This window comes from Bos indicus x Bos taurus, chromosome 4 (genome assembly GCF_003369695.1).
Source record: "Bos indicus x Bos taurus breed Angus x Brahman F1 hybrid chromosome 4, Bos_hybrid_MaternalHap_v2.0, whole genome shotgun sequence".
NCBI lineage: Eukaryota > Metazoa > Chordata > Mammalia > Artiodactyla > Bovidae > Bos > Bos indicus x Bos taurus.
The window spans coordinates 13,073,546-13,101,161 of record NC_040079.1 but is presented as its reverse complement, the minus strand read 5'-3'; the positions used below and the strand labels follow the sequence as shown (position 1 = coordinate 13,101,161).

The following is a 27,616-nucleotide window of genomic DNA, read 5'->3' as shown; positions in this document are numbered from 1 at the left end:
CTTATACAAAAATAGAAAGAGTGGTGTAATGAATCCCCAAGTACCCCTTGCCCAGTGATTAATTATCAATTGTCAGCATCTTTGCATCCAACCTCCCATCCCCGGCCCTACACTCATGAATCCAGACAATATGTCCCTTTCAGCCTTGACTTCTCTTCCCCCTCCCAGCCCTACTCAGATGGTGAGTCCTAGTCCACCCAGCACAGATTTGGCTCTTTTATTTTTATTTTATAAATTTATTTATTTATTTGACCTCTTTGGGTCTTAGCTACGGCACACGGATCTTCCGTTGTGGCACATGGACTCTCTAGCTGTGGCTTGGGCTCCAGATCGTCTTCAGGCTCAGTAGCTGTGGCTTAGCTTGTGGGATCTTGGTTCCCTGACCAGGGGTTGAACCCGAGTCCCCTGCATTGCAAGGTGGCTTCTTCACCACTGGACCACCAGGGAAGTCCCCAGATTGGACTCTTTTAGTGTTTCCCAGCCCAGGTTTGGTGTGTAGCACCCGCTTCTCATCTCCTCCAGCCTGGGACCTGAGGTGGGTTGAGGTAGTCCATGTGCTGGCCCCCAAAGGAAGTGTCTTCTCTTGGGTCTGGGGAGGGCATAGAGGAAAACACGGCTCCCTTCAGTCACTAACCTCATCCCAGCACAGGGTATTAATGCCTCCTGCTCAGGATTCAGGCATAAACTCTACTGCTCGTATTGTGAAATCAGATCTCCTCCACTCAGGCTCTCCGAGAACCAGCAACGTGGCCTGGCCTGACCCTGGCCCCAGAGGACAGAGTTAGTGTAGTGGAGGTGGGGCAGGCTAAAAGGAGTTAGGATACCTTGCACACATACAACATCCCAAACACACACGCTCTACTTCAGGAAGAAGTAGACTGACCTGCCTTTTGGGGGCTGGGTCCAGTTTGTGCCTACAAGCACGGGGAGGGGACGTGGATGGGTCTTCTCTAAGCCTGGTAGGGCGTCCGAGGAGCCTCATTAAAGCTAGATACCCAAGGCCAAGAGCCACCAGGAGTTACCTGCTAGCCTGTCCTCACCCCGTCCATGTCAGTGTGAGGGGGGTCCAGGGAAGCGACAGAGGGGCCAAGAAGCAGGAAGCAGTGACACACAAAACATGTCATTGACGCAGATGCCCAGTCTTAGCACAGTTCTCGTATCCCTGCTTCAGAGTAGGAATTGGTTCCCTTGCTGAAGGCTGCTGTTGAGAGAGATGAGTACAGATGGGCAGGAGTGTGGATGGATGGACAAGGGTGAGGAGTGGGAACTGTGTGGATGGATGGTGGGGAGTAGAGGGCATTGATGACCCAAGTGACCCTGCATGAGGCCATCAACACACAGGATTTTTAAAAATCTATATATTTTTGATTGGAGGATCACTGCTTTACAATGTTGTGCTGGCTTCTACTGTACATCAACATGAATCAGCCATAGGTGTACATAGGTCCCCTCTGTCTTGAACCTCCCTTCCACTTCCCACCCCATCCCACCCCTCTAGGTTGTCACAGGGCACCAAACACCCAGGATTTTAAAAAGCTGTTTGTTCGATTTATCTGTGGGTCTATATGAAGTGAAGTGAAGTCGCTCAGTCGTGTCCGACTCTTTGCGACCCCATGGACTGTAGCCTACCAGGCTCCTCCGTTCATGGGATTTTCCAGGCAAGAGTACTGGAGTAGGTTGCCATTTCCTTCTATGTACTTCCTCCTATTTCTTTTGACTTTTCAACGAGACAGACCTTTCCCATCTCCCTCTATCCAGATCTATGGCCATCACAAAGGGCAGTTCTCAGGCAAGGAGCAGGACAACGAGATGCCCAAGACGATGGGCTCCAGCGCTTCCATGGACAGCAAGGACGAGGATCACTATTCTAAATGTCAAGGTGACGGGGACAGGGGAATGGAGGTGTCTGGAGAGGAAAGAGGTACAGGGACTAGGGTAGTAACTCTGAAGACTTGTTGTGTATTTCTGACTCACGGTCCCCATCTGCACACCAAAGCCCTCCTCCAAGGAAAAGACACGGCTCCCATGTCCTTCTCACACTACCTTCCCACCATCCCTCCCACACAGCCCCAAGAAACCAGAGTTTAGAAGGGAATCAGGTAGCCAGAGAGGAATTGGACTCTGGTGCCTTCTGAAGGGCAGAGAGGTGAGAAGGAACTCAGGGAATGAGATGTACAGACCAGAGCCCTAGAGGCCCTCAGCTCCCAGCCCTAAGCCGCACACCCAGAGCAGCGACTGGTTACCTGCTCCTCTGTTCTTTCTTTTCCTAGATTGTATGCACCGCCTGGGACTTGTGGTGAGAAGAAAGTTAGGGGAAGACTGGATCTTTCTGGTGCTTCTGGGGCTCCTAATGGCTCTGGTTAGCTGGTGCATGGATTATGTCAGTGCCAAAACGCTTCAGGGTAGGTGTAACGTGGCCCTTTGCCCCCCTAGCCCTCCCCACACTGCGGTTGTTGTAGAGTTTCCACCTAGGGTAAGCTGGGGGAGCTTCGGGATGGTGCTCAGAGAAGAACAGGTGTGATGCTAGTCCAGGGACACCAGACTCAGATCCATTTTCCCTGTCCCTTTCTATCAACCAGGCTGTGGGCACCTCTCTCGTAGGGTGACCAGCTTGTGCTAGTTTTCCGAGGGCTTTGCAGTTCGGGCAACTGGAAACATGTGGAGTCCCAGGAGCCCCTCGTGCCAGGGTAACAAGTGGCTGGGTGCCCACAGTCTCTAAGGAGGTGCCCTCACTGTGGTTTGCTGCACTGTGGTCCACTCGACTGCCCACAGGTGGTGGGAACTTGAATGGGTCATGTCACCTCCCCCGGCTCAGATCCCCCCACGAGTCCAGTGAGAATAGAGCCACTTCTGAGGTCCAGTGGGGACACTGGCCACTCGAGCATGGTGTTAGCACGGCTCTCCCCGCTGCGGGCGTCGGGGCGCTCCGACACGCGGTCCATCCTCGTAATACTGAAGCCGGACGCCTGTTTCCGCAGCCTACAAGTGGTCCTACTACCAGATGCAGCCCAGCCTGCCTCTGCAGTTCCTGGTCTGGGTCGGCTTCCCCCTAATCCTCATCCTCTTCAGCGCCCTCTTCTGCCAGATCATCTCTCCCCAGGCTGTCGGTGAGAATTTCCCAGATCCCACCTCGGCACGCTATCACCATAACCCACAGCATCTCAGGGGTCTGTAGACCTCGCACGCCCCTCCTCCCCTCCCTCCCAAGCCTGTTTTCCGCTTTGCCACTGTCCCGCTCTCCCCGCTCACCAACCCCCAACTCCCACCCCCGCCACCACAAGACCTCTCGCTCCATCCCCATGTCCACTGTCTGGATGTCCATTTACCTTTAACCTCCAGCTTAAACTTCCACATAATCACTTAAAACAACAACAACAACAAAACAACAACACGCTTTTAGGCTCTGGAATCCCTGAAATGAAGACAATTCTTCGCGGGGTGGTCCTGAAGGAGTATCTCACCCTTAAGGCCTTCGTGGCCAAGGTAGTGGCCCTGACCGCAGGACTGGGCAGTGGCATTCCTGTAGGGAAAGAGGTAAGACTCGTTTCTGCGGGGTGAGCTGGGCAGGCCCTCCAGCAGAGGGCGCCACAGAGTCTAGAGGGAGCTGGTGGGGGTGGGGAGGTTGGGACCATAGGGATTCCTAGGGTATCAGGGAAGGTCCTCACCCTGGGGCACAACGACAAAAAAACATCAGAGCTGGGAGTAGCTTAGAGCAGAGTCACCTTTGGGGCAATCACTACTGGCATCTGAGTAATTCTTGGTTCTAGGGGGCCGTCCTGTGCATTTGTAGGATGATTAGCAACCTCCCCAGCCTGTCCCTCCTACAAGCCAGCTGCAGCCACGCGTTATGACAATCGGAAAGTCTCCAGACATCGCCAGATGTCCCCTGGGGGCAGAATCTCCCCCAGCTGAGAACCACTGCCTTAGAGACAATCCAGACAAACCCTGTGAAAACTGAGACCTAAAAGAGGCTGTGCTTTTTTTTCAAGGTTACTTGTAACCTTGTAAGAAGTTACATGTAACTTCTTGCCCTGCTGCAACCAGAGTAATCTTTTAGAAATGGTATCAGAAATAACTGCCCTCTGGTTAGGAACTTCAAATAACTTTTCACTTCTTTTTTTTTTTCTTTTGGCCATTCAACATATGGGATCTTAGTTCCCCGACCACCGATCAATCCTACACCCCCTGTGGTGGAAGTACAGGGTCTTAAAACCACTGGACCACCCCGAGAAGTCCCTCCATTCCTTTCAAAATGAAGTCCAAACTTATTTCCCAGAGCCTGTGGTGATTAGGCTCCTCTCTGTCCTCCAAGGCTACTCCTCCTTCCGGTGCTGGAATGACAAGGCAGTTTCTGCCGCTCAGCCACCAAGTCTGCCCCCCTCCAGGTTCTTGTACTTGCTGTGCCCTCAGCCTAGAGCATTCTTCTACTGAGAACCCCGTGGCTTCTGCCTTCACGTCCATCAAGGCCCTACTCAGCTGTGACCTTCCCCACCCCACCCTTGTCTTTCCTCTCTCTTCTGGTGTTCAGCCACTCAGTCGTGTCTGACTCTTTGAGACCCCATGGACTGCAGCACGCCAGGCTTTCCTGTCCTTCCCTATCTCCCAGAGTTTGCTCAAACTCATGTCCATTGAGTCGGTGATGCCATCCAACTACCTCATCCTCTGTCGTCCCCTTCTCCTCCTGCCTTCAATCTTTCCCAGCATCAGGGTCTTTTCCAATGAGTCAGTTCTTCGCATCAGGTGGCCAACATATTGGAGCTTCAGCTTCAGCCTCAGTCCTTCCAGTGAATATTCAGGACTGATTTCCCTTAGGATGGACTGGTTGGATCTCCTTGTAGTGCAGAGGACTCTCAAGAGTCTTCTCCAACACCAGTTCAAAAGCATCAGTTCTTCAGCACTCAGCCTTCTTTATGCCCAACTCTCACATCCATACATGACCACAGGAAAAACCATAGTTTTGACTAGTCAGTTTCTTCACAGCCTCTAGAATTTTCTGAAATGATAATGTGCTGGGCATCACCTCCCTTCCTCCCTGGGTTGATCCTCTGCGAAGGCACAGCTTCTATCTTAGCTGTATTTCTAGCCCCTGGTGGTGTCCGGAGCAACCGATGTCTGTCCAAGAATGCCACCAAGCCCCCCCACCCGACCCCTGGCCCTGACCCCTCGTCCCCCTCCTCTCTCCCAGGGCCCTTTTGTTCACATTGCCAGCATCTGCGCGGCCATCCTCAGCAAATTCATGTCGGTGTTCTGTGGGGTGTATGAGGTAAGGCTGAGAAGGGCAAAGGAGGTGGGGCTGTGCGCGCTGGCGGCCCGGGGCTGGGCTGCCTTGGCCGCGATGCTGAGCCGGGCACTGCGCTAATCCCCGCTCCCGCAGCCTGCATCCACGTGCCCCCGGCCCGCCTCTTCCAGCCACAGGATGCCGCTGTTTAAGCCCTTGCTGGTCCCTTGACACCCTCCCTCCCCTATCCGGCCCCTGCCTCAGGGTTGGGGGAGGTCGCACATGGTCTGCTCCGCCGCTGGCCACCATGTCAGTTACCCTCCGCGATTCCCTCGGGGGCCGCCCCGTCCCTTTGTAGTTCCTGGTCCTCCACCCCGCGTCTCGTGCGCTCCAGCCGCGCCCTAGCCCTCCACTGCCTCGTCCCCGCGCTCCTCTGTTGCAGACCGTGCCTGGGCAGCTTGACCTCCTGGTGTCGGCCTGCGCTGTGGGCGTGGGCTGCTGCTTCGCAGCCCCTGTCGGAGGCAAGTTTCACTTCCTCCCTATCCCAGTTGGCCTGAGGGGTTGTGGAGGGGGGTGCTCTCATAAGCTTTGGGGTGGGGTGGGGGTGAGGGACTGCTCGCGGAAGGGGGATGGGGGTGGGCCTTTCAGGGAGTGACCCCGAATCACATCCCGAATCACTCACTTTCTTAAACCAGAGAGCTGTGTGTTCTTTTAGAAGCAGCTGGCTCGCTCTTGCCATTTGCCAAAGCCCTTTCCTGTTAATACTTCTGGCCCCGATTGTCCCCAGCCCCCCTCTCTGGTGACCATTTAGGCTTACCTGCCTTCTGTAAATTTACCTAACCGGTTCATTTTCTATGTCTGGCTTTGCGCTATGAGATCAATTCCTGTTTGCCAAACTAACTGAGTTTCTCTTGGCCTGGGATGGCACTGGGGAGATGAGGTCCCTGTGATGGGTTCCCTGTGACTCAAGTCTCTCCTTCTCTGTCCCCCCTCCTTGCCTGTTCTCCTTCCTCTCCTGCCCGCCTTCCTCTCCCTGCCTCTCGACCTCTGTCTGTCTCTCCCCCTCTATCTGTCCCCTAGTAGCAGCCGTACTATTACACTGACATGCTGACGGTGGGCTGTGCTGTGGGAGTCGGCTGCTGTTTTGGGACACCTCTTGGAGGCAAGTGATATACCCGCTCCTGCATCAGTGCACTTGCCTGTTCTTGCTCCCAAAATGGTTACTGCCAGCATCCCCAAGTTTGAGTATTACCAGTTTAAACAAGGGTAAAGCCAGATAGCTTTTAGTGAGCATTTACTATGTGCCGGCAGTGTTCTAAAGACTTTACATCCCTTCCTGCCCAGAGCTGTATGAGGTTGATATTAAAGAGAGAGAGTAAGTGACTTGCTGTTAGTAAGTGGGAGAATAAGGAAGGAAAACCGAGGTGGCCTCTGTGGGACCCCTACTTACATTGTGTTTGTGAGTGCTCAGTTGTGTCCGACTCTTTGCGACCCCATGGACTGTAGCCCTCCAGGCTCTTCTGTCCATGGGATTTCCCAGGCAGGAAAACTGGCATGGGTTTCCATTGCCATTTCCTCCTCCAGGGGCTCTTCTGGACCCAGGGACTGAATCCACTCACGTCTCTGTGTCTCCAGCATGGGCAGGCGGATTCTTTACCACTGTGCCACCCGGGAAGCTAGACAGCCTTTTGTATTGTTGGATATTTTTGCCCTTCACTTATTACACTTCTAACAGGGGACTTCTGTGTACATTTTTTTTCTTTTTTGCTCTTTAATCCTTCATTTTTTTGGTTGTCATTTTTTAAATTGAAGTGTAATTGACATCTCTATCTAGTTGACATCTGTATGTATTTTCTTCTCCAAAAGAAGACTTAACTTTGCTTGTATCTTGTTAAGGGCATGGGAGTTTCAGTTCAATTCAGTCGCTCACTTGTGTCCGACTCTTTGTCACCCCATGGACGGCAGCACTCCAGGCCTCCCTGTCCATCACCAATTCCTGGAGCTTACTCAAACTCATGTCCGTAGAGTTGGTGATGCCATCCAACCATCTCATCCTCTGTCATCCCCTTCTCCTCCCACCTTCAATCTTTACCAGCATCAGTGTCTTTTCAAATGAGTCAGTTCTTCACATCAGTTGGCCAAAGTATTGGAATTTCAGTCAGCATCAGTCTTTCCAATGAATATTCAGGACTGGTTTCCTTTAGGATAGAATGGTTGGATCTCCTTGCTGTCCAAGGGACTCTCAAAAGTCTTCTCCAACACCACAGTTCAAAAGCATCAATTCTTTGGCGCTCAGCTTTCTTTATAGTCCAACTCTTACATTCATACATGACTACTGGAAAAACTATAACTTTGAGTAGACGAAGCTTTGTTGGCAAAGTAATGTCTCTGCTTTTTAATATGCTGTCTAGGTTGGTCATAGCTTTTCTTCCAAGGATCAAGTGTGTTTTCATTTCATGGCTGCAGTCACCATCTGCAGTGATTTTGGAACGCAAAAAAATAAAGTCTGCCACTGTTTCCACTGTTTCCCCATCTATTTGCCATGAAGTGATGGGACCAGATGCCATGATCTTCGTTTTCTGAATGTTGAGTTTTAAAACAACTTTTTCACTTTCCTCATTCAGTTTCATCAAGAGATTCTTTAGTTCTTCTTCACTTTCTGCCATAAGGGTGGCATTATCTGCATATCTGAGGTTATTGATATTTCTCCTGGCAATCTTGATTCCAGCTTGTGCATCATCCAGTCCAGCATTTCTCATGATGTACTCTGCATATAAGTTAAATAAGCAGGGTGACAATATACAGCCTTGAGTTGACATACTCCTTTCCTGATTTGGAACCAATCTGTTGTTCCATGTCCAGTTCTAACTGTTGCGTCTTGACCTGCATACAGATTTCTCAGGAGGCAGGTCAGGTGGTCTGGTATCCCCATCTCTTGAAGAATTTTCCACAGTTTGTTGTGATCCACACCGTCAAAGGCTTTGGCGTAGTCAATAAAGCAGAAGTAAATGTTTTTCTGGAACTCTCTTGCTTTTTCTATGATCTAATGGATGTTGGCAGTTTGATCTTTGGTTCCTCTGCCTTTCCTAAATCCAGCCTGAACATCTGGAAGTTCACGATCTGCTGAAGCCTGGCTTGGAGAATTTTGAGCATCACTTTGCTAGCATGTGAAATGAGTGCAATTGTGCGGCAGTTTGAGCATTCTTTGGCATTGCCTTTCTTTGAAGTTTGAGCATTCTTTGGCATTGCCTTTCTTGGGAGTTTAAGTGGACCTTATTTAGGTTAATGTATGTGTGTGCTCAGTCGTGTCCAGCTCTTTGCAACCTCCTGGACTGTGGCCTGCCAGGCTCTTTTGTCCACAGGATTTTCCAGCAAGAATACTGGAATGGGTTGCCATTTCCTCCTCCAGGGGATCTTCCTGACCCAGGGATGGAACCTATATCTCCTGCATTTCTTGCATTGGCAGGCAGTTTCTTTACCACTAGCGCCACCTGAAAATACATTTAGATGAATAGTCAGCTTTATTTTTATTTTGGGCATGCTGCACAGCATGCAGGATCTTAGTTCTCAGACCAGGGATTGAACCCGGCCCCCTCATTGGCAGTGCAGAATTTGAACCACTGAACCACCAAGCAAGTGCCAATGGTCAGCTTTAGATGAGGACTACAGATGAGAATTAAAGGCTCATTTTTCCTTGACTGCAATGTAAAGTTGAGTTTAGCACTTTCCTACTGTTAAACAAAGGGCAACTTTTCAGACTTTTCCTTGTCCTGGATGACTGACAAGTGTGCATGGTCAGAGACAGCTGCTGTATCTGTTTATTTACTCATTGGTAACAGTTGTAACCAGATTAACAGAGCAAGGATTATATAGATCACTGGTTGGATTCATTGGTGATAAAAAAAAGATACCATGTTAACAATTGGAGAAGCAGAATTGCAGGAAAAGCATCTGCTTCATAAATGCACCAGCTGTTAGAGGTATCTTTCAATTATGAAAATGTAGTCAGTCCTTTCATAGAAGAGTCTTCGGGAAACCAAGATGACTTGGCTCAGGAATGATACATGTATAAACATTAACAGTTAATGAAAATGTACCATGCTCACTTGAACTGATGCTAAAGCAACGCACACAGCATCAGGGACATGGGCTGGCAAACGAGCTAGCTGGCATCCTGCTTGCACTACTGTGGTCAGCTCTTGTCATTAAAGTCAGTGTCCCCGGCAGTGAAGGCTAGCCTGTTGGAATTTCTGCACAAGTTCACGTGTTCACACTACATTTATACCCACTCTCACCTTTATTGAGTCTTTTGCCTTATAAATCCAGAAGGTCTGAAGAACACTTTTAGAAGGTAGCATTTTTTGTTGTTTTGTTTTTAATCCAGATTCTTTTAAAGTGAAGAGAATATGATTTTTTTTTTTTTTTTTGCATAATACTAGAACTTCTGGGATGAATGAGGAAGGTTCTTCATGATCCTGTCTAGACACTGGGAGAGGCAAATAGTTAAGTTACATATAAAGCATGGCTCTTGACATAAGTTGACATAAGAAAATGTTAAGCATTGAAAAGTTAAAATGTTTTGTTTTTAGGATATTAGTAGTAAGTGGCAAATATTAAATGAACTTGCAGATAACCTTATTTGATAGCTATATTTTACAAATATGGATTAATTCTAAAAGAAAAAAAAATTAGTATTAGAGTAATTTATTCACTCTGTAGTCAACTCTTAATGCCTTACACTGATGAAATCTACTTCAACATTTGGCTGAAACGACTCCATATATGCCCTCTGCCGTGAGCAGAGGCAGCACCTCTGGGTGCTATGCTGGTTACTATGCTTGCAGGTACCCACAGCAGAAAGGGTAGACAGGAAGGCCAGCAGACCATCACAGCCCACTCAGAGAAGCATCCAAGTGGCAGCCTGGGCAAAGTGCAAAGAATATTCTGGAGAGAAGAAACAGCATTGCACAGTCAAGACATTCAGGAATAGAATGTCAATACATGAGCATTGCTAGAGGACACAGGGGAAGAAATGACAGGAAATGAGTCTGGACAGGTACCTGGGGGGTGATTCATGAAGGTCATCATAGGAAATGCTCAATAATGTCAGTTTCATTCATTCTCTAGGCTAGAGTTTGCCTGAATATGTTGTACAGAACACAGTTCATGGTGTTAGTAGACATAACATATAAACAGTGTTCCAAGATCAGATACGTTGGAAAGTACTGTGTTGAATAGATAGTTTTTTAAACAGGAAGAGTTCTCAGAACGTTCAATACGCTGACATGCCCTGTGAATATCCCATGTGTGGCTCAAAGACAGTATTTCCCGCAGAATCCTTTTTGCAAGAACCCTCTTTAGGGAACTCGTAGTATCTCATGGACCCGACTTTGGGAAATGCTGTCGTGGGTGAAGGGGAGTCGGGGAAGAGTTTCAAACAAGATAGTGACACGGCCAGCTTTGGCCACACAGAACTGGCCTGTGGATTAACAGGATTTATCCAGGATTAACAAGAAGACTATTGTCATAGTCCTGATGATGCTAGATGGTGAGAGACTGAACTGGGCAGAGGCAGAGGGGATAGAGAACAGGATGACATATAAGGGTGAGAGAAAAGAAAATGAATGGGACCTGGTGGCTGATTTATGTGAGGTTATGAAAGATAATAAAGGAGGAGGAATCCAGGCTAACTCTGTTTTATAAGGAGGAACATGCGGTGGAGAGTGGTATTGCAAGCAAGATAGGGAATATAGGAAGTGAAACAGGTCTAAGAGAGTTGATAAATTTCGCTTTGAATACATTGAGTTTGAAGTTCCTGCAACGTCTCCAAGTGACGTTAAATAGGCAGCTGGCTTGCTGAGTCTGGAGTCCAGGAAAGCTCAGCTTCATGCTGAGCTGAAAGCATGGCTTTGTCAACCCGTGGGTTAGCATAGGGATGGTAGTTAAAGCTGTTGGCATAAATGAAGTTGAAAAAGTGGATCTACGAGTCGGAAGAGTCAGAGACCAAGGCCTGTGGTGCCAGAGGAGGAGACAGAGAGGAGCCTCCAGGGTGGGAAAGAGAGCGACGTTATGGAACCTAGGAGACCAGAGAGTTTCCAAATGCTGTTTGTGTTTTTTAATGCTTTGTTTCCTTTTAGCGGCACATTTTCTGTTTGGCTCAGGCAAATACGAAAATTCACTCTCGCTCCGAAGTACACAGTGACAGACTGTTACAGAACGTGTCCCAGAACTCGGGAAGGGAAATCTAGCCTAGGATTTCAAAAGCTGGTCGTCAAATATTCGTAAGTTGGATAGTTTACATTTCGAGCCAACTTTGGTTTTGTTCAGTTCAGTTCAGTTGCTCAGTTGTCTCTGACTCTTTGTTACTGGTGAAGAAAAGGAGCAGTTTGTTCTGCCTGATGCCCCCGACCTCCGACTCCCCAAATCCTCCTTCTAGGCCAAGAGAGCAGCTGCCAAACCTGATGAGATTTGGGGAGCGGGGCGGGGGCCAGGGGTGGTTGGCAAAGGGCTGTCCCTCAGATTCCCCGTTTTCTGAAATTCCACCCATCAATGATCCCTTGCTCTTTTTCTTCCTTCCCCTGTCCCCCATCTCCCCTCCTTCCCCTCCCCTCCTCTCTCCTGTCCTCTCATCCATAGGACAAGGCTTTGAACCCTGATGATGTACCAGGCACATAGGTGTTAGGTGTTGGGAATCCAAAGAACCTTCAGTCCCAGGGGGACCGCAGAGATGTAAATAGAGAACTACCTCTGAAAGTGCTAACACGTGCTGTGATGGCCCAAATTCCCAGAAAACAAGGAAAGGGAGGGACTGTTTTTACCTGCAGAGGGGGACTGGGGATCCCAGAGAGGGGGGACTGGTTCCCAGAGAAGGGGAACCACAAGGTATCCTCTGCCCAAGTGCAGCAGCTGTTGCACCTGGCAGCAACCACTAGGCCACCCTCGCTGTGGCATAAATGACTTCCTATTGCCACTGACTGTCACCTGCAGCAGAAAGGGCTGGAATCCTGAGAAATCAAGAGACGTGACTTTTGGAACCTAGAACGGGGGAAGGAAATGGCTCGGATGTGAGAGGCCACCAGAAATGGGAAGCAGGTGGCATGGTTGCGGGGGTGGAGGGGGCGTTCTTGGCCGACCAGTAGCCACGGAGAGCAAGGGACAGGAACCTGACCTAGTTCACAAGCTTTCCTGGGGCCAGGGCTCTTTCCACTCAGGCAGTTATAGGCTGCATTTCTTGTTTTCCGTCTTCAGCTCTGGTAAAGATGAGGCTTAGCCAGGTGTTAGGTAATTCTGTTGTCAGTTTCCAGTTTGCATCTAATCACAGTCTTCTCCCCGACTCATGGTATGTGTAAAGATTATTTTCTTTGCATCTCTTGAGTCCTTTATGCCCTTGTTAGCTTCCTTCCTTTGTTTCTACCAGCTCTTGCTATTTTTCTGTTTATTTACCTTCTCATTTCTGCTCCAGCATCTACTCTCAGAAACAGGGCAACTTAGGATTCTGAATTAGCTTGCCTTCTACCTCACCCTCCTTTCTTGAGCATAATGGTTTGTAACTTCTTTGAGCTTCTTGGTATCCTCCCCCCTGGATCTGGTCCTTTTAAGTCAGGTTTTTTACATTTTAATTAGAAAAAAATATTAATGAACCCTCTCTTGGAATACTGAGTACTGTCAGCTCTTACAAAGTCCCTTCCTTTTTGTTTTTCTTATTTCTTCCCTAAAAGTTGCAGGGTACATGACGCATGGGAGAAGGGAGGAGAGATTGCAGGGGTGGGGGCGTTATGGGGTAAATCTTGAGCTCTGCTTGGTACTCTGATGAGCACTCATTCTAGAAGCTTTCCCTCTTGTAACTTTTCTGCAGAAAATTTTCAGATCCCTGTGGATATCAGACGACCATGAATTCCACCCAGCCTTGATTTCAAAGGGGTGGAGCAGGCACAACCATCATGTGTTGTGGGTTACACCCCCCCGGTTGCCCATTTCTCTGTGTCTTGTTGAACCATCTCTCTAGTCTGCAAAAACTGCTAGCATGGGCAGGTATATGGTTTAGAGCGTGGCACACTCCAAGAGACCATCCGTTCCCACTACTGCTCCCCCCTCGTGGCTCAAGGAGCCAAAGCTCCTGGGGTCCCCGGGGTGGGGGTATGGGGGAGAGCCTCACCCCTGGCCTGCACCTGACCTGACTTCCTTGCCCCGTAGGAGTGCTGTTTAGCATTGAGGTCACTTCTACCTACTTCGCTGTGAGGAACTACTGGCGAGGATTCTTTGCAGCCACGTTCAGCGCCTTTGTTTTCCGAGTGCTGGCCGTGTGGAACAAGGATGCTGGTAACATGGGAAGCATCATCTGGGGAGTGGGACAAGGCCCAAGGGTATAGAGGGCAAAGGTACAGGTCGTGGAGTAGGGTTGTTGTTTAGTTGCCAAGTCGTGTCTGACTCTTCTGCGACCCCATGGACTGTAGCCCACCAGGCTCTTCTGTCCGTGGAATTTTCCAGGCAAGAATACTGGAGTGGGCTGCCATTTCCTTCTCCAGGGGATCTTCCTGATCTAGGCATCGAATCTGCATCTCCTGCCTTGGCAGGCGGATTCTTTACTGCTGAGCCGCCAAGGAAGCCCATTTCTGCCAGTAGTGTTAGAAAAAAGAAATAGAAGAGGGGACAGTAGGTTTGGAGGAAACTTTAATCCTTAAGGCTGATGACCTTGGGTCCTCCTCGATGGCTTCTGTGACACTCCCACCATGACCTTGGCCTTTCCATCCTGTAGTCACCATCACAGCCCTCTTCAGAACCAACTTCCGAATGGACTTCCCCTTTGACCTGCAGGAACTCCCAGCCTTTGCGATTATCGGGTCAGTGGCTGCTCTGGGAGTGGGGTTGGGGGGGGCGGGGCAGGGCTGGGGCAAAGCTTTGGATTGGAAAGGACCCAAGCTGGGAAGGTGGCGTGGGCATGGGTAAGGTGGAAATTGTTGGGGGGGAGGTGGGTAGAAAGGGCAGGTGGAGGCCTGGTATTTGCTTCCTTGCAGTGGCCAGGGCCGAGGGATGAGGGTTTCATTTCTGTATGGCTTACACCCTCAGGATTTGCTGTGGGTTCCTGGGAGCTGTGTTTGTGTATCTGCATCGCCAAGTCATGCTCGGTGTCCGAAAGCACAAGGTCCTCAGCCAGTTTCTGGCTAAGCAGTGAGTCACCGCCCTACCTGTTTACTCTCTGGTTTCTCCAAGAGTTCCTCCCTTTTAATCTTGGCCGAAGGCGTTAAATGCCTTTCAGTGGCTTGTGATAAAATATAGAAGCCCGGATACCCTACTAGGGACGAGCAGTGTGGTTTCCCCTTTAAAGATTGCTTATTGGTGGAGAGAGTGCTCCGTCTAATGGCCTGAGACCACGGGGGAACGCCAGGAAACTTCAGATTTCCAGGGTGTGGCAACCACTGTGGGTTGGCCCAATTAGGATGAGGATTAATTCTAAGTAATTAATCCTGTTTCTTTTCCAGCCGCCTGCTCTATCCTGGAATCGTCACCTTTGTCATCGCTTCCTTCACCTTTCCACCAGGAATAGGGCAGTTCATGGCCGGAGAGGTCAGCTCCAAGGGTGACCTTTGAGGGTGGGGGGTCAGATCACTGAGCACATGACTGAGACTAAACCAGGATGGGGCCACGTGGAAAAGAGGAAACAGCGGAGGTGACCCTCAGGCTTCGAGCATACGTGCTTTTGCCCACGGATGCCATCTCTCCCTGAGAAAAAAGAGGAAAGGGACCCATGAACAATGAGACCGGGGAATCGGTTCTCTTTAAAAAAAATGGAAGCACCGAACATCCCTGCAGAACTGCTCCCTTTTGCTTCCTCCTCTCATAGCTGATGCCTCGGGAAGCCATCAGTACCCTGTTTGACAACAATACGTGGGTAAAACATATCGGGGACCCTGAGAGCCTGGGCCGGTCAGCTGTGTGGATCCACCCCAAAGCCAGTGTTGTTATTGTCCTTCTCCTCTTCTTCATCATGAAGGTACCTCTCCCTACACCCCTGACTCCCTGAGCTTCTGTTTTCAACCTACGAACCAGGGTTTGCATAACGGGGGTGTGTGTGTGTGTGTGTGTGTGTGTGTGTGTACTCCTTCGTATCTGACTCTTTGCCACCCCAAGGACTGTAGCCCACCAGGCTCCTCTGTCCATGGGATTTCCAGCTGCCACTTCCTTCTCCGCATCTGTAGTCTCCTGCATTGGTAGGCAGATTCTTTACCACTAGTGCCACCTGGGAAGCCCTTTACCATCTGAGCCACTAGGGAAGCCCCTTTGCATAAGGTAGGGAAGGGTACAACTTGGCCTGGTCTTTGTCCAGCCTAAAAAGAAACAACTTGGAAATCAGAGCCTAAGTATTAATAAGTTGCTCATCTAGAAAACTGAACCAATATCTGGGTTAATGTTCCATTTATGTCAACTTCATGATGTCATAATTATTATAATCCTTCTAAAGGTTTCACTTGCTAAATTACTGAGACATTGCAGCCGCTGAGTAAATAGGGACAAGACAGAGCTTAAGCAATACAATAACTGTGTGAAGACCTCAGAAAAATTAACCAAATCTCTCCACATATTAGATAATTAGGTACTTCATCTCCAGCATCTGATTATCCATTTTCAGATGATTTGCATATCCATTTTTCTCCCAGTCTGGTAGATAATCTCTTCTCTAGGATTACAAAAGAGATAAAATATTTAAATCCATTTTATTAGTGACTATAAATAATTTTTACAATATTATTATTCTCTATTGAGGTAGCACAGAGAAGGCAATGGCACCCCACTCCAGTACTCTTGCCTGGAAAATCCCATGGATGGAGGAGCCTGGTGGGCTGCAGTCCATGGGGTCGCGAAGAGTCAGACATGACTGAGCGACTTCGCTTTCACTTTTCACTTTCATGCATTGGAGAAGGAAATGGCAACCCACTCCAGTGTTCTTGCCTGGAGAATCCCAGGGATGGGGGAGCCTGGTGGGCTGCCGTCTATGGGGTCACACAGAGTCGGACACGACTGAAGTGACTTAGCAGTAGCATTAGCATTGAGGTAGCGAGACTGTGAGGATTTTGCCATTCTTAAACCATTTTCTTCTAACTTCAGCTAGGAAACAAAAGCTGATCTCTTTTACTTACATTGGTTCTTTCTCATATCTTCCCGTCAAGGATCACATGGTTATAGAATTTTCAGTTACTGCCTTGTACAAGGTTATTTTTATTCCCACCCCTGGTTGTGACATCTGTTATAATTGCTGTTTGTCTTTTTCTGTCTTTTTGATGATTGCCTCATTATTAATAGTATGTCTTGTCTGAATAGCCCATATATTTGTATATATTTGGAGGAGAAAATGGCAATCCACTCCAATATTCTCACCTGGAGAGTCCCATGGACAGAGGAGCCTGGTGGGTTCCAGCCCATGGGATCACAAGAGTCAGACACGACTTAGCGACTAAACCTTGTCTGAGTAGCCCATGATTTTCCTCTATATATTAGGGTTTTCATTTTTTTTTTTAACAAATCCAAGTAACAATTCTATTTTAGTCTATAGCACAATTTTTTACATACATTTTAGTAGGTTTGACAGTACTTTGGGGCAGACTTTAGATGAATCCACAAAAGTTGATATGTTTAAAATAGAATATACACAATAAAGCAAGAGGCATCTAGATGTTCAGAATCGTGCATAAGGAGTGTTCTGGTTGGTGTTATCACTGAATACCTTGCCTATTAAGAATTCATCCGCAAAAGGCAGTTCTTCGGTTCTTCATTCCCATGTAATTTGCCAAATTATAGAGAGTTCTGTCCACATTGAACTTTCATGTTTATTAAGTTATTCTTTTTTAAAGAGAACCTTTTTTTAAAAATTAGCTATTTTTGACTGCACTGGGTCTTTGTTGCTGCACGTGGGGTTTCTCTAGTTGCAGCGAGTGGAGGCTACTGTCTGATTGCGGTATGCAACTTATTCTCGATACTTACTGTGAAACTCTATTTCCATAGGATATGCGTCACTAAGTTACATGGTAATAGCCATAGAGGGCTCTTTCATCCATTTATTCAATAAGTGTTCTAATGCACCTACTGTGGGCCAAATATGTGATACTTGATTATTGATCTTTGGCGTATCCAATGCTTGGGGTTGGGAAAAGTTATTTAAAATTTTCTTCTTGGTTTTTTGCTGTTCATTTAATGTGCTTGTCAATGGTCTTATGATTAGAGATACCAAGCGCTTGACATACCAGGTTCCAACTCTGTCACTTGTTTTCAGGATTTGCTGTGGGCTTCTGGGAGCTGTATTTATGTATGCTGTTTCTTATTCCATTCCACATGGGCTAATTGGGCCTATGCCATCCATATTTTGCACACCCACTTTATTAATTAGATCATTTTCATTTCTTCCTTCAATAGATTTGATTTTTTTTTTAATCATAAAAGTTCTCAGTGTCTTGCTAGGGATATGATTTTTCATTACAGAGTTTATCTTCTCTCATTTATAAACCCCAGCTCCTTGTAATTAGCTGTTGAGCGTACACACCCATCTGCAGTAACCAAGTCCAAATTTTGATGGCATCTCAGAATTTTTTGTTCGATGATAATAATTCTGTTTTTGTGACACTCCTCTAGACTGAACTGCTTCTTTGGGATCATATATATTTTTGAAACATTAAGCGTTTGAAAATTTTGGGAGAAACAAAATTCTGTATATATTTTCAACATCTCCTTCACGCCTCGCCTCATTTCCCCAGATTCCCAAGCATATCTCTGGATCCCACTTTGCAGAGTGAAGTTTATTCTGAGAAACCTACTTGGATTATATAGAAGGACTAAGCTGTATGTCACTCACTAATTTCTTACTTAATTACATCCTCATTAATGTCTACATATAAGAGAATCAAGAAAAGAAACTTGGGGCTTCCCTGGCAACTCGGTGATAAAGAATCTGCCTGCCAATGCTGGAGACACAAGTTTGATCCCTGCTCTGGAAAGATCCCACATGCCACGGAGCAAATAGGCCTGTGTACTACAACTATTGAGCCTGTGCTCTAGAGCCCAGGAGCTATAACTACTGAAGTCCAAGTGCCCAGGAACCTGTACTCCACAGTGAGAGATGAGAAGCGCATACACCACAACTAGAGAGAAGCCCTCGCTTGCCACACTAGTGAAAAACCCGAGTAGCAACGAAGACCCAGCACAGCCAATAAATAAATAATTTTTTTTTAAAGAAAAGAAACTCACATTTCTTGGGCTATATTTCAAGCCCAATAGTTTTCAGCAGGCCTGTACTATTCTATAATATTTTAAATATAAAACCACCCGCTGCTATAAATCTATATTACCTAGTTATCACTGCTTCCAGTATCTTTACTCACCTATCACTGGACATATAACCATACCCTTTTTATTTCCAAAATGTGGACAGTAAAGGTACCTAGCTACATTAAAACATAAAATTGACTAGAACTATTTTTCCAGTCTAATTTGAAATTTAGCCCATGCGGTCTTCTGGCAGTATCCGTGTTCACAGATAGGATTCTCAGTTCAGCTCTTTCGTAACACTGATGAAGGGAACTTCCATCTTCCCAATTTTAAGACATGGAAAGTTATCGTCTTGTTGTGAGTCTGGTGTGTCTCTAATGAGCATGAATATGATTACAACATCTCCATTTCCTTTTTAATGAGTCTAACGTTATTAGCTAGTATCATTGAGTTCTCAGTACAGCCCGAGGCTCTGGAGAATTCTTGCCTAATCTTCCTGTGCTTCCTCCTTGTGAAGCATCTAAAGAAAACACAATCTGTGAGAAGGGGTCTCTAGTTTCCCACTTCTCTAGAACTGGGGGCTTAAAATCTTGGGAGTAATTTGTGTTCCAGATCATTTGCCCTGCTTTTAGATTTTCCCTTTTGTGTGCTAACAACTCAAAAAGTTTGCTAGTCTCAAGCGTCCACCTCTGTGCTGCAGGAGTTGATAACTTTCAGCGTCCTGTGATGCTGAGCCTCTTCTTACGCGTATCTTGGAGGATAATCTAAAGTTCATCCTCTGAAATCAGACCCATTGGCCGCCTATTATCTGTATTACTGGAGCTTTCAGATTAACCTGAGCCTGCAAAATCCCTTATGGCTTTCATGTACTTATTCCAAAGAGATAGTACAGAATAGTTCAAGAGGTCTCCAAATGTTATGAGTCAGGATCCCTTAAGAAGCTTAAACTATCGGCAGCTAGAACTCCGTCTCCAGACAGTCCAGTGGGGTAGTCTTCGGTGATGTCTGCTCATCACGGTTCAAACAAGTTCCCCTGCAAGCATTACTGTTGGGTGTTTTAAGCAAATATTAGCTCTGAGAAGCTTTTCTGCTTTGTATGAATACTGTTTGACCTAACTCTTCTTTCTTTCCTTCCTTCCTGTCTACTTAACTTACCTTTCTACCTCCTACCTACCTACCCACCTACCTACATCCTACCTGCATGTACTGAGCACTGTGCTGGGACTGAGAGAAGGCAGAGACAGGCGAACTCTTGTTACACACGCAAGGAATTTGCAATCTGCAACCCTCTTCATTTGTACATCTAACTCTGCTGTTCTCAACTTTGCTATTTTAAACAGTTCTGTTCTGACAATTGTAGAAGGAAATGACAACTCATTCAGGTATTCCTGCCTGGAGAACCCCATGGGCAAAGGGCAATAGTCTATAGGGTGGCAAAGAGTCGGACACGACTGAAGTGACTTAGCATGCACACGTGCATTCTGACAAATATGTATTTTGCCTGATCTCAGAGCTTCTGGGACAAAGGCTTCTCAGAGCCTTTATCATTGTCTTTTTTTAAGTTTATTTTTAATTATGGGAAAATTGCTTTACGATGTTGTGTTGATTTCCGCTGTACGTTTATCATTGTCTTCTGAGGTCAGCCCTGGCTCAAGGGAATCTCTCTAAGGTTCAGAAACTGAGAAAATTTATTTCTCATTAGTTTACAATAAAGTTGGTGCAGTTTTTCATCTTTGTGATCCCATGGGCTATACAGTCCATGAAATTCTCTAGGCCAGAATACTGGAGTGGGTGGCCTTTTCCTTCTCCAGGGGATCTTCCCAACTCAGGGATCGAACCCAGGTCTCCCACATTGCAGGCGGATTCTTTACCAGCTGAGCCACAAGGGAAGCCCATATTGGCGGCAGAATAGGCAAAAGAACTGAGAAATAGAATGGGGAAAAGACCAGTGATTGAACTTTTGAAATATCTGTAAAAGAAACAAAAATATGTGACATAATATAAAAATTAAGCAACAGGTTTACATATGACTTCCAAAATAAGTAAACCAATCTTAGAAAAAGGTCTGAAATGAATTTGGTAAAAGATGACAGCAGCTAAGGGTCAAAACAAATTACCAGGATAAAAATATGTACAACTGAAAACTGCACCAACTTTATTGTAAACTAATGAGAAATAAAGTGTCTCATTTTCTGAACCTTAGAGAGATTCCCTTGAGCCAGGGCTGACCTCAAAAGACAATAACAAATGTACGGCAGAAACCAACACAACGTCGTAAAGCAATTATACATATTACTTCTGCTAAAATCATCCCAATTCCTTTTGGAATAATACCTTGGCCTTGGAGTTCTTTTCTATGACACTGGCTGGCTTAGCTGGCTCTCGCAATGTACTCTTGCAGGTTGGTCCGGACAGATCTGATTTTCTCATCTTTGTTGAAGGTGATTTGATGTTAAAGGAAAATGTTAAAGCAAATGGCTCAGGCAGGGCCATCTTCACTCCAGGCTCCCTTGTGAGGTTTACAATGTAGATGGCTTTGTAAATGACCCTCCTGAAGCTAAGTCAGTCACACAGTAAATCACTGTGACTTGAAGGTGTCTGTCGCTTGGAAATGAGGCTCTTTTTCGGAAACATAGTCTGGCCAGGAAAAGATATCCTGCAGGTTCAAGAGCTTCAGGCTGCTCTGCTGAGGTGACCTTTTGGGGTTAAGAGGATACAGTGGGCTAGGACCCTTTGGGGGCAGTGACAGAGGAGTCCCCTGGGGCCCCAATCCTTGTTTTGATTATCTAAAGGCAAATATTCTCACTCCAAGTAGGAGCGATTTGGGTTAACTGCCTGGAGGAACCTTCTTATAATGTTGTCTTTGGTGATACCTTAGCCTGAGTGCTCCATGCTTTTTTTGGTTCTGGGGGAAGGTGACAGACAAGATGACTTCCAGAAGGATTAGCTCTCCCAGGATTTCTGTACCTCTTGGAACAAGAAGCAGGAAAGAAGGGGGTTGTGAGTGTGTGTGTGTGTTGGGCACAGTCTGGAGGGTGCGCTGACGCCTCTTTTTACCCCAGTTCTGGATGTCCATCGTGGCCACCACCATGCCCATACCCTGCGGAGGATTCATGCCTGTGTTTGTGCTCGGTAAGTTCTGATGAGAAGCCTGGGACCTTACTGGTGGTTCAAGCTAGGGTACTGTGAAAATAAGGAAAGGCCTGGAATGCTGGGGGCTTGTGTTCAGTGTTAGCACCCAAGGAGGCATTGGCTCTTAAAAAATGGAGGATAAAGAACTTGGATCTCTCAACACCTTCCTTCCTTTGGTCTCTCCCTAGGAGCTGCATTCGGAAGGCTAGTAGGAGAGATCATGGCCATGCTTTTCCCAGATGGTATCTTATTTGATGACATCATCTACAAGATCCTACCTGGGGGCTACGCAGTTATTGGTAAGCCACATTCCACCCTCCTGTAATCCTGGACACCCACACTCAGACTCTCCCATGACATCTGCATTCCAGGCTATACAATAACAGTCTTCATTTAATGCTATTTAATTCAACTTTTATTTAAATAATCAGCCCTTGGCTCTGACTCTAATTAGCTCTCATTAAACATCTCTGAGCCTCCGTATTTCTTCACACAGAATAGGGATTTCAGGGATTAAATGAGATAATAAGGATGAGAACACCCAGGATTGCCTCTGAGTGTTTGGTAAGGGCTTTTTCTTTTTCTCCAAAGAATCGTGGAAAGAACAGTGTTTGTGACTGGCTCGAATACTCCTACCTGCTGGTGTGCTCACGTTGACGAGACTTAGGAGCCTATGACTAAGAGCTAAGAAATGTGGGCTCTGGTCTCATCCCCACCTCTTGTCACTAGATGACCATGGGGCAGATTACCTGCCTTTCTGCACTTTAGTTTCTTTATTCTAAAATGACTTCTGAGATGTCTAACATTTTGAGAGTCTGAGATTATCTTTTTCCATTACATGTATGGTCCCTTCCACCCAAAAACCATGTCTAACAAAATGACTAGGATATTCCCTAGAATTATTATGCTTCCTCCTTCACTCTCCTCTTTATTAAACTCCCATGGCATCTAAGGCCACACTTCCCTTTGATATAGAAGAATTAATCAGCTTTATAGAACATCCGGTGACCTTAGTCCCCCATCACAGTTTTGTACAAAGACTTCTTGCATCTGCTATTATTCCCTATCTTCACGCCTCTCATATCCCTTCATCCTCTCTGGTAGACATTTCCCTTAGCATGCATGCATGCTATGTCACTTCAGCCATGTCCGACTCTTTGTGATCCTATGAGTAGCCCACCAGGCTCCTGTGTCCATAGGATTCACCAGGCAAGAATACTGGAGTGGGTTGCCATGCCCTCCTCTAGGGGGTCTTTCTGACCCAGGGATCAAACCTATGTATTCTGTGGTTCCTGCATTGGCAGGCGAATTCTTTACCACTGAGCTACCTGGGAAGCCCATATATATATATATATATATATATATATGGGCTTCTATATTGGATATATACATCAGTTCAGTTCAGTTCAGTTGCTCAATCGTGTCCGACTCTTTGCGACCCCATGAATCGCAGCACGCCAGGCCTCCCTGTCCATCACAAACTCCCGGAGTTCACTCAGACTCAAGTCCATCAAGTCAGTGATGCCATCTAGCCATGTCATCCTCTGGCTGTGTTAATGTTCTATAGTATATTGCATGCACTATCCAGTAAAACCATTCCTCCTGATCTTTATCTTTTGTGACTTTTTCTTACTCTATTTTCATGTATGGCTTCCCCAGCATCTTTTCTCATAGCATATCTTCCCATGTTTAAATAAGAAATAAAGTTCATGTACTAGGGACTCTTTGGCTGATGGGAAATCATAACCAAAAACAAGTAAGACAGATTCTATCTTCAAAGAGCTTATGGAATCATAATGTTTTAGATCTGCAAGGGCCTTAGAACTTATCTAATGACCCCTTTCGCCTTAGAGATGAGAGAATGGGGTTCCAGATGGATTAAGTTTTTCTCATACCATTGAGAGATAGAATCAGGATCTCATTGCTCCAAGCCCACAGCACGATTCTTGGGTTTTGAATCTGCTCATAAATTGTTGGCATCAGAACCTGAGGCCCAAAATAAATGTTGTAAATGGGTTTTTAAAAATGCTCAGTTAAGAGTGATCCAATTGTTTAAAAGCAAGGAACAGATAGCACATCACTATATTTCATAAATGAAAATTTGGACACACAAAATTTTTTAAGTTGCCAAAGGTCGTAGAATGAGATCAAAATGATTTTCTAACAGCTCAGCATTCTAGCCCCTACTTGACACAGGGTCATCTCAGGAGTGCTGGCACTGCCCGGGGTCACATCCCCTCACCCTGTGTCACACCCATCACCGCCCCCTCTACGTAGCCACCATGCCAGGAAAGGCAGCCCTAACGCAGGGTGCACATCTGTGTCTGATTCCAGGAGCAGCAGCACTGACTGGCGCGGTGTCCCACACAGTCTCCACGGCCGTGATTTGCTTCGAACTAACGGGTCAGATTGCACACATCCTACCCATGATGGTGGCTGTTATCTTGGCCAACATGGTGGCTCAGAGCCTGCAGCCCTCCCTTTATGACAGCATCATCCAGGTCAAGAAGCTACCCTACTTGCCTGACCTTGGTTGGAACCAGCTCAGGTCAGGGACACCAGCTGGAATTAGTTCAGATCTGATGGGGTGGGGGTGGGAGGTTCTGAGATTGAGAATGAGGTTAGGGTTGATGTCTGGATGCACTGCTTTTTTTACTTATTTTTATATTCCCGTGTACTTAATAATTTTAAGAGTGATCAAATGCATGGTGAAAATCTCATGGGAGGAGTGAAGGGACAACCAAGGACAGGCACATATGGTGGGGCTAACCTCCCCGGTGCTTTCTCCCTCCATAGCAAATTTACAATCTTTGTTGAGGACATCATGGTACGGGATGTGAAGTTTGTTTCAGCTTCCTGCACATACGGGGAGTTGCGAAACCTGCTCCAGACCACCACAGTCAAGACTTTACCACTGGTTGAATCGAAAGGTCAGTGGGAGGGAAGGAAGCAGATTCCTGGGCTAGTGACCTGAACAAAGGCGCCACAGAAGTGCAGGCAGTACTGGGGTGAGCGCTTGTCTGTAGGGGCCACCCAGTCTGCTACAGGCCACCTGGCCCCTGCTCCTTAGCGAACATGATCCATCATCTTCAAGGAAGGAAAAGCACAGACCACAATGCAGGAAGACAGTTAAAAATCCAGTGAAAGAAATACAGTTGATTCTCATTATTCCTTGTAGTTATGTTCTAAAAACTTGCCATGAACACTGAATTAGGGATACTGTACTTACGAACCTTGTAGTTCAGCTGGCAAAGAATCTGCCCTCAATGCGGGAGACCTGCGTTCGATCCCTGGCTTGGGAAGATCCCCTGGAGAAGGGAAAGGCTACCCACTCCAGTACTCTGGCCTGGAGAATTCCATGGACTGTGTAATCCATGGGGTCGTAAACAGTCGGACACAACTGAGCGACTTTCACTTCACTGAACCATTGCTCCCAAAGGAAATTCAAGGTGAAGTTCCTGCAAGCCTCTGGTCACATTTTCTTCAAGTAGTCAAAGCAGCTGGCGAAGGCAATGGCACCCCACTTCAGTACTCTTGCCTGGAAAATCCCATGGACGGAGGAGCCTGGTGGGCTGCAGTCCATGGAGTCGAGAAGAGTCGGACACGACTGAGCGACCTCACTTTCACTTTTCACTTTCATGCATTGGAGAAGGAAATGGCAACCCACTCCAGTGTTCTTGCCTGGGGAATCCTAGGATGGGGGAGCCTGGTGGGCTGCCGTCTATGAGGTCACACAGAGTCAGATACGACTGAAGCGACTTAGCAGCAGCAGCAGCCAAAGCAGCATACACTTGTCTTAAATGGGTTTCTCCTTGCGTGTGTGCTAAGTTGCTTCAGTCATGTCTGACTCTTTGTGACCCTGTGGACTGTAGCCTGCCAGGCTCCTCTGTCCATGGGATTCTCCAGGCAAGAATACTGGAGTGGGTTGCCATGCCCTCCTCCAGGGGATCTTCCTGACCCAGGGATTGAACCCATGTCTCTTACGTCTCCTTCATTGGCAGGCGAGTTCTTTACTAGTGCCACCTGGGAAGCCCTGTGTTTCTCCTTAAAGACAACTTATTTCATATCTGTTGTTAATTCATTAACTTGGAACTCACCACGACCAACAGCACGATAGCTCATGGCTAAATAAAGCTTATCTAACACATGTATTTTCTCCATAAGGCACATCAAAGCCTTCTTGCTTGGGGTCAATTGTAAACAACAAAATCACCATCATGAAACACAAGAATATAAAAATCATGGCATTCAATGGATCATGAAAGGAACACTTGTGAAGCTAGAGAAAAAAAAAAAAGGCAGCGTTTCACTCTGTTCAGACTCAACTGGAAACATGTGTGTGGGGCAGCTCAGATCTTTTGCTGCTTTACATGTGCTGTGAATGATGGGGAAAGCACAGCATGTATTGATTTTGGGTTACAAATATACTTGAGCCAGTGGGTGAATTCACAAATAGGTAATGGTAGTGGTTTAGTTGCTAAATCGTGTCTGGCTCTTGCAACCTCATAGGCTGTAGCTCACCAGACTCCTCTGTCCCTGGGATTCTCCAGGCAAGAATACTGGAATGGGTTGCCATTTCCTTCTCCAGGGAATCTTCCTGACCCAGGGATTGAACCTGGGTCTCCTGCATTGTAGGTGGATGCTTTACTGACTGAGCCATCAGGGAAGCCTTCACAAATAGGAAATCTGTGAATAATGAGGCTCAGCTGTAAATCTTACACCCCCTGAGGTGGCTGTCTTTGCCCCATAGCTAAATGACAGCTGTTCTTTAATACCCAATTTAAGGAGCAGATGAGACTGTTCCATGCGAAGGAGTAAACATCTTTGATAAGTAGTGATTTCACCTCCTTCACCATCCTTTCTGCCCACCTCTGACACTTAATCTTGCTTCGTATTACTTCTTACTGTGGTTTCTATATCCATGTCTTATCTTCTTCACTAGATTCGGTATCCTTTGAGGACTGAGACTATAACATCTGTCTCCCTCAGACTTCTTCCTTGTAGGTATTTACCAGATATTAAATAAATAGTTGTCTAATGTTTGAATTAGTGTAATGGAATCATAGGGCCATTTGAAGCCATTTAAATTGTCAGTTCTAATTTTAGATGATTAGAATATCCAAATTACCTTAGTTTTAATATTTTCCCAAACCCCAAATGCCTTTCAGTGGCCTCTAAAGCAGTGGCTCCTCATTGGAACAGGGATACGGCTGGTGGGTTGCAGGGTTTTAATAGTAATGACTAATTCTTAACAGTGGTAAAGAACCTGCCTGCCAATGCAGAAGACATAAGAGATGCAGGTTCTATCCCTGGGTCAGGAAGAACCCCTGGAGGAGGGCACAGCAACCCACTCTATTATTCTTGTCTGGAGAATTCCATGGACAGAAGAGCCTGGCGGGCTACAGTCCTTAGGATCTTACAGTCACACAGGACTGAAGCGACTCAGCACAGCACACAGCATGAGACTAACAGAAAGATTTATCTCAATAACACTGCCTTAATCTTGGGCTTCTCAGGCAGTGCTCGTGGTAAAGAACCTGCCTGCCAATTCAGGAGATGTAAGAGACATGGGGGTCTATCCAAAAGATGTGGGTTTGATCCCTGGGTCAGGAAGATGCCCTGGAGGAGAGCGCATGGCAACCCACTCCAGTATTCTTGCCCCGGAAATCCCATGGACAGAGGATCTTGGCAGGCTACAGTTCACAGGGTTGCAAAGAGTCTGAAGTGACTTAGCATGCATACAATCTTATGGCCTTAGAATGCAGTGAAAATGTTAATGATAGTAATGGAATTCTAATAAATATAAAAGAACTTTTCCTGGAAAAGGAGGCATTATGTCTATGCCTAGAAGGACCCAGAGTATTTTAGTGACTAAACATCAGATATCCTTGTGGCCTTTTTTCAAAGTATTGGGTTGGCCAAAAAGTTCATTTGGGTTTTTCCATAAGATGATACGGGCTTCCCTAGTGACGCAGATAGTAAGAATCTGCCTGCAATTCTGGAGGCCTGGGT

The 27,616-nt window shown here is 46.7% G+C and overlaps 1 protein-coding gene across 3 annotated transcripts in view; it reads left to right on the top strand.

The window, feature by feature from the left end:
- Nucleotides 1-27,616, top strand: part of CLCN1 (chloride voltage-gated channel 1) — a 36,592-nt gene that overhangs the window by 1,693 nt on the left and 7,283 nt on the right. Inside the window, exons 2-16 of one of the 3 annotated variants that reach the window (XM_027538764.1) lie at nucleotides 1,759-1,879; nucleotides 2,271-2,402; nucleotides 2,979-3,107; nucleotides 3,401-3,534; nucleotides 5,186-5,263; nucleotides 6,302-6,380; nucleotides 13,412-13,537; nucleotides 13,974-14,058; nucleotides 14,285-14,386; nucleotides 14,698-14,782; nucleotides 15,060-15,209; nucleotides 21,535-21,604; nucleotides 21,793-21,903; nucleotides 23,939-24,152; nucleotides 24,401-24,534. In XM_027538764.1, the coding sequence (XP_027394565.1) occupies nucleotides 1,759-1,879; nucleotides 2,271-2,402; nucleotides 2,979-3,107; nucleotides 3,401-3,534; nucleotides 5,186-5,263; nucleotides 6,302-6,380; nucleotides 13,412-13,537; nucleotides 13,974-14,058; nucleotides 14,285-14,386; nucleotides 14,698-14,782; nucleotides 15,060-15,209; nucleotides 21,535-21,604; nucleotides 21,793-21,903; nucleotides 23,939-24,152; nucleotides 24,401-24,534 (1,750 nt within the window). The remainder of the gene's footprint in view (nucleotides 1-1,758; nucleotides 1,880-2,270; nucleotides 2,403-2,978; nucleotides 3,108-3,400; nucleotides 3,535-5,185; nucleotides 5,264-6,301; nucleotides 6,381-13,411; nucleotides 13,538-13,973; nucleotides 14,059-14,284; nucleotides 14,387-14,697; nucleotides 14,783-15,059; nucleotides 15,210-21,534; nucleotides 21,605-21,792; nucleotides 21,904-23,938; nucleotides 24,153-24,400; nucleotides 24,535-27,616) is intronic. The other 2 variants (XM_027538765.1, XM_027538767.1) reach the window with 2 other exon arrangements.